This window comes from Cyprinodon variegatus, unplaced genomic scaffold, assembly GCF_000732505.1.
Source record: "Cyprinodon variegatus isolate N-32 unplaced genomic scaffold, C_variegatus-1.0 Scaffold107, whole genome shotgun sequence".
Taxonomy (NCBI): Eukaryota; Metazoa; Chordata; class Actinopteri; order Cyprinodontiformes; family Cyprinodontidae; genus Cyprinodon; species Cyprinodon variegatus.
The window spans coordinates 1334863-1341763 of record NW_015150560.1 but is presented as its reverse complement, the minus strand read 5'-3'; the positions used below and the strand labels follow the sequence as shown (position 1 = coordinate 1341763).

General features: G+C 45.9%; 1 protein-coding gene across 3 annotated transcripts in view; it reads right to left on the bottom strand.

Moving 5' to 3' along the window:
• Positions 1-6901, bottom strand: part of luzp1 (leucine zipper protein 1) — an 89201-nt gene that overhangs the window by 16463 nt on the left and 65837 nt on the right. For all 3 annotated transcript variants that reach the window (XM_015374659.1, XM_015374658.1, XM_015374660.1), the window contains exons 4-6: positions 4179-6363; positions 1655-2220; positions 1430-1558 (exon numbers count right to left, since the gene is read on the bottom strand). In XM_015374659.1, the coding sequence (XP_015230145.1) occupies positions 1430-1558; positions 1655-2220; positions 4179-6363 (2880 nt within the window). The remainder of the gene's footprint in view (positions 1-1429; positions 1559-1654; positions 2221-4178; positions 6364-6901) is intronic.

Sequence of the window (6901 nt, the reverse complement as noted above, 5' to 3'; positions counted from 1 at the left end):
TCGGTATCGATATCGGTTATCGGCTACATGAGTTTTAAAATATCGGCATATCGGATATCGGCCAAAATCCCAATATCGTGCATCCCTAACCTAATGCAGATATCTTTAGTAGGGCTGGGTATTTTTGTCAAAGTCTTGAATCGATTCCATTTTGATTCATACAGTTCTAAATTGATTAATTTCAATTCGATGTTTTTATAATAATGAAAGTGGTTCAACTGTGTTTCAAAATACTCGTCTTTTAATTTTTCCTGTCACATTAAACGCAAAGTGCAAACTTGTAAATCAGCCAGTTTAAACATGAGATGTGACCAAAACGGTCTCATAAGTGCAAACTTGTTTGTGAAAAGTGAAAAAGTGAAGCCTCACTCGAGCAAGCAGACGTGACACAGCAGACATGCATGAGCTGCATTGTCTCCACTGCATAAACCATATGCGCAGCGTTAACTGTTACAACTACAGGGTGTTTGCTGGTCAGCCCCCGTTTGTTAATGTCTTCAGTCAACTTGTTGGCTATATTTGCAGCTGTCTGCTTGGACTAATCTTGAGTGCATCTTTCCTGTTACCGTATTTTCACAACTATAAGGCGCATTTAAACGTCTTTTTTTTCCCCTCAAAATGTGCGGTGCGCCTTATGTGTGTGTTAAATACAGTAATGGCACACATAACTGAGACTGCGCCTTTTAGTATGATGCACCTTATGGTCATGAAAATATGGTAATTTGAATGTGAACGTCACGCGCGTCACTATAAAACTAATCGATCTCATTCTCTAGACATCGATTTTGCAAAACTGTAAAGGAAGCGATTCAAAATCCATTAAATCGATTTTTTTACCCAGCCCTAATCTTTGTATATTTAGTTACTCTAATATTAAACAGTTTTATCTCAAATATTATCTGAAATGTTTTTTATTTTTAATGGTCAGAGTGTCAATTTGGGGCCCCCCCATTTTCCTGGACCTGTGATTATTGACCCGTTTGTCCCCCCCCTGTCGGTGGGCGTGCTCACTTGATCTGCTGTGAACACGTACAAGACACAAAGCTCAAAGCACAATTATACGTTTACTCCTGATTTCAATCGAAGGTCAAATTTAGATCCAAATGTGCTTCTTCTATGCTTAAACCAAACTTAGCTGGCATCTTTTAGGGGTAACTATAGAGACCAGCTGCTAAACCCAGAGATGTAGTTGTCTTTCCTAAGATGTAATCTTGTATTTTGGTGTTATTTTCTATATTTGCTTATGTAATGTTGGTTTTCTGTGTATATTTTACTTTGTGCTGAACAGGAAGCTGCTGTTAAACAGTGATGATGCTGAGCCAGGCCTGATTAATCTCATCAAATATCAGTTCTGATCAAATATCAGTTCAGTTATTGTCATGATAATATCAAACTATTGTTTGGATAAACCGTGGCGAGGGCGTCTTACCAGCGGGGAGTACGATCGGCTCCAGGACTGGGAGGTAACTGGAGCGTGGGGTACGGTCCTTCCCACTTCCACGGTCGGAGACTCTGAGTCTCTAGTGCTTGTGGCGCTGTTGTACCGACGCGTGGACACCTTGGACAGATAACACAGAGCAACACGGAGAAGTTTGTCATCTGCTTTGCATTCTGGGTAACGCTAGACCCTTCCTGAGAACATCTTCTCTCTCACCTCTGCCGGTTTAGTTCCTCTCTGCGCCGCTACAGCTGCTGCGCCGTTCCCAGTGTCCTCCATGTCGACGGTGGTCGCACGATACGCTCTCCATGTTTTTGAAGCCTCTGCTTCGTCTCCAGCTCCCCCGTCTGTCAGAGCTTTGCTCCTCATCTGTCCTCGACCCGCCTCCTCCGCTCCTCCTCTGGTCCTCCATGTGCTCCTCACAGTCACATTCTTTATGTCTGATAAAGTGTCGTCCTGGGAGTGCTCGGTCTGGATGTGGCTCCTCCAGCTGGTCACCGTGGTCGTCGTGCTGCTGCCGCTCTCAAACCCAGACTCGGTGTCGTTGAACTCTACTGAGGCACTATCTGAGGACTGGCGCCTGCCGATGGCGTGCTGGTGACCCGTGGAGATGCTGCTGGTCTCCACCCTGGAGGGGCTGAGGAGTTTGGACCTCGTCGGCGCGTCGCTGGGTTCATCGGTGCCGCCGTCCTGGTCTGAGCACGAACGCAAACCGATTTCACTCTTAGATATGGAGATCTCATATGGGACGGATATGCTGCCGCGATGGTCACTGCTGGGCCCTGAGAACCAGAACCACAGGAAAAAACTCATAACAACATTTATATGTCAGACATGTTAATCATGGAGGATCTGATAAAGACTGAAAATACCTTTTTCTAGAAAAACCAAAAAAAAAAATTATATTTTATTATTTAATGTATAAAATAATTATCAACTTATATTTTCATCATAAAACATAATTATTAATGTTAATAGTATTAATGATTAAAGTAACACAAAACGTGAAAATTTACTAAATGATAATTTCCTAAAATAATCAGTCTTGGAGAAACAGCCGAGCGCACAGCTGGTGTTCAACGTGGGAAGAGCAGACGGAGCGCGTGCGGAGACAGAGCCGAGCATGCGCAAAGATGGAACTGTGTGCGAGGACAGTGGGTTGAGAAGAGCTTTTCAGAGTTGAGCGCCTGTTGTCTCACTGCGCGCTCCAACTGGTTCCTGCACGCTCAAACAGAAGGCACAAATACCGTTCCATAGCGAGGCTGATCTGGCAGGGAGTCAGACACAGCACTGCTGATGCAGAGCGCTATGATTCCTCCTCTGAAACGGTTTATTAACGCCTAAATTAACTTAAATTGAGAAACCTGTCGGCTAAATATGTTCGCTTTTATTATCCTGGTTTCTACAGTTTGGATTACATACGTGAAAAACGTTAACATTTACTTCTAGCCGCCACCAACAGTAGGGGAAAAACCCAGTGACAGCGCACCGCCGGTATGTGGGGGTCTGAGCGGCGCCCACAGTGAAATATTTGAAGGCAGGATAGTAATCTGGATGAACTGACTGCACAGACCATGTTTTCAGGTGGACTTTCTCAATTAAAAATAAATTAAATTCGTAGGGAAACAGCCGTTCCAATTGTTGTATTTCCGAATGCTCCGGAGTGGTGCCCGACTTTACACGAGTGAATAAAGTGAATGCGATTGGTCGTTTATCAAGGGATTGTGTGATGGAAGGTTCGCAAGCACGTTCGGTTGTGGCTCATTTCTGGAAAGCATCTTGCTAACCAGTTAGCAAGTTAATGCTAGTAGGTTCCCAATGGGAAATTCCATTGGGACCAAGTAGCACTAAATTGGTGACTTAGAAACGACACTGTCAAGGAACGCTATGGACAGAGGAAACATGCAAGAGGAGGAGAGTTTAGTGTCGGAGGTCGTGGATGAGTCTCCTCCGTCATCCATTTTTTATTTAGAGGAGGAAAGCGGGGACGAAGATGTTGTGGAAGAGGACGCCAGGGCGGCAGAAGCTTGGTTTGGTGTAGAAGGCTTCCAGCCGTACATGTTTGAGCCCTTGCCTCGCAACGCTGCCAGTTCTGTTAGCTCTACGCCTGCTGAAGACACAGACGTCCATCCCCGTGAACACTGGGACGGAACTCAATGGGAAAGGAAATGATTCTGGATTCTGATTTAAACCGTTGCGTATATTAGCTGCAAAATATGAATCAAGATGCTATGACCGAAAAAATTTGATTGACAGAAGATCGTTGATATATGATTGGCTGAATTTAGGTGTTCAGGCTGACGTAGAACTAACTGGCCTGCAGAAGATAATGAAAAAAACCCCAAAGATTTTAAGACAGGATTTTTATAAAAGCTGAAATTTTCTAAATTCTGGGACAATATCGTCTGATAAAAAGTACATTTATATACATGTTTAAGCCAGAATGATTTAAAATTTAAATATGATTTCCCTACGACTTTAAAACAACTTTTTACCCTCTTATAACACAGTAAATATAGCAAAGCCACTCTCTGTATGGAACACAGGAGCAGCAGAAGCATCAGACGCATCTGGACACACTTTACTGGACGTCTGACCTTAATGTGGACAAGCATCAAAACTGAAGCAGCAGACGCTTTGTTCTGATAAAATCGTGTTATGTGTGAATGTAACGTTACAGTTATTGTTGTTATCATCACTGCTAATGTTGGTAATTAAGACCTTTCCAGTCTGTACCTACCTATGACGATGTTGCTGGTGGACGTGTGGCGCTCCTTCACAGGCAGCGGTTCGCTGGATAAGCTGCTGCTGCGGCTGCTTGTCCTCGAAGAGCCCAGGTCACTGGGGTAGATGGTTATGCTGCTGGTCATTTTGGAGGTGGCGGTCAAAACCGGCTTGGTTGAGATCTTTGGTTTACCGTTGGTTGACGAGGAGTCAGAAATCATGACTTCCTTCCTGTCGATCTCGATGATGGCTGGTTTAATGACGGCTTTGGAGCGCAGGGCCTCTCTTGGGCTGCAAACTCTCTGGATCTCGATCGGCGACGGGTTCAGGTGGCCTCCGTCTAAAGCCTGTGTCCTGGTGTGTAGGTCCTCGTCAAAGGAGCTCCTGGAAGACGAGCCCTCCGAGTGCGAGTCCTGGACATGTGGGTATCTGGAGTACCTAGAGGTCGGCGTCGTCCTGCTGCTCACAGGTGGACACACCGTCTCAGCCACAGGTTCTACCTCCGAGGGCCTCGATCCCGTAGATTCGGTTTCAGAAGCAGATGACTGACTGTCTGAGCCGTGGTCGTTGGGCAGCAGTGAAGTGATGTGAGATCTGTACGCCGGGTAAGAACCATTGGCTTTAGCTAGAGTGGCGGATTCCTGAACTCTGTCTACTGGTTCCTGGTAAGTGGCCGCCACCTCCTTCTCCAGTGCGGACACGTCGTTCACGCTAACAGAGCTCTCAGGCACAGCATCAGAGCAGTTGGACTCACTATCGCTGCCTATGTAGGGTTTAGAAACCCTCTCCCTTTTTTTAATCTCTGGATCGGTCTGTTTGAACTGCGTCCTCAGAGGCTTCTGCTCATTAGCGGCTGGAGGGTAGCGGCTCAGGACGGACACCTTCTTGACATCTGATGATGAGTTTGCAGAGCCGAACAGAGTTCCTTTAGGTCTCTCCTCGGAGAACCTTGCTGTGATTCCGTTATCAGACGTGAGGGCAGTAGGCGGGGCTCTGGGGGTCCTCCTCCTCTGAGCTGGACTCAGAGCTCTCCTCACCGACTTTGGAGAACCCTCCTCAGATTGGCTGAGCTCTTTGCTCCTCAGCTTGGTTTCTCTCCTGGGCTGAGGAGACAGCTCCCGGATCCTGTGCTTCGGAGAGCCCGGTTCAGGAAAAGCCGCTGAACTTTTAAACTTCGGCTTCTCGTGCCTGGCGGCTCCCTTTGACGCCCACTCCTCGTTCTCAGCTTTGCCGTTCTCCAGGACCTTTGCCGGGTTTCCCACTCCTCTCCCCCCTACTCCAGCTTTTCCAGACATCTGGGTCCGGAGCTGCTCCACCTGTTCGCCCAGTTGACGAGCTCGCTGTTGCTCCACCTGAAACTTCTTGTGAAGCTCGCCGTTCTTGAACTGGGAATCCTTCAGATCCTCCTCCACTAGCTCCAGCTGCTTCAGGCGGTTCTTTAACTTCTCTACTTCTTGAGTGAGCTCTTTCACTTTGTTGTCTTCCTCCTGTGAGCCTTCCATACTGCTGCCCTTCTTCATCTCAGACTTACTGACGATGCCCAGCTTCTCATCGGCTAGCTTCAAGTAGTCTAGGTTCTTCTTCCCAGCTAGTTTACTTGTGAAGAGCGCAGTGGAGGAGAGTTCATCTTCGATTCTTGAATTCATGAAATCTGTGCGACCCGATTCTGTTGTCAGACCGAAACGGTTCTTTTTTTCTTCCGTGAGCTTCTGGATGATCCTCTCATCCTCTCTTTGTTTTTCTGTCAGCCTCTTGCGTTCACTGACGAACGCCTGCGTGAAGGCTTTAAGCCTGTCCAGCTCTTTAGCCAGAGCCTGCTCTGCTTTGTCCAGCCTCGTCTCAGAACCTTCCAGTTCCTTCAAGCGGGATTTGAGCATTTCCAACTCCGAGGAGAGCTTCTTGGTGAGGTTCTTCTCCTCGTTGAGGCTGAGGCAGAGTTGGCTGCAGTCAGATTTGCTTTTGGCAAAAGCTTCTTCCAGTTTCTCCAGTTCAGCCATCCTCCGCTGAAGACGCTCAATCTCCCCCTTTAGCTCCTTGGTGAGGCTTTCCTCTTCTTCTAGTTTCTCTCGAACTGTGCGACAGAGGTCCTCAGCTTTGCGTACCTCCTCATCCTTGCCCTGGATCTTCAGGAGCCGTTTCCGTAGGTCTTCCACGTCACAGAGCAGGGACGAGTTACTTCCCTCTGCCTGGATAATCTTGTCCTACAAAGGAATATGTTTATTAATTCATTTTGTCTTTAATATCCTAAAATAAATCTTTTCCTGATCCTTATTGTGACCATAAACCAATCATTTTATACATCCTTATTCATACAGCAAGAGATGTTAAGCTAATTAACATCAGAGTTAATTTTCCGTCCAGTTGAACTACTTTTGTCTACTACACCTCAAATATCCCAGATAGTAGCATATTTAAAAACAAATTATTTATTCTGTTAAAAAACAAAATTTCAAACAGAAAAATATTTTCAGTTCTAAATTGTTTTCAAAGTCATGCATTTATTTACAGTTTGATTTAATCTGAATCTTTTGCATTTCTGTGTTTCTCCACTAGATGGCTCCACTTTTGCCCAGGCAGCAGAACTTTACAGTTTAAGCCGTTTTCAGTGAGGTTGCCATCATAAAGAATACATTTATTTGCCAAAAATGACTAAAGTTATGGCTGCACAGTGGATAAGGTTCTGGGTTTGATTCCCTTCCCGAGATCTTTCTGCATGGAGTTTGCATGTTCTCCCTTTGC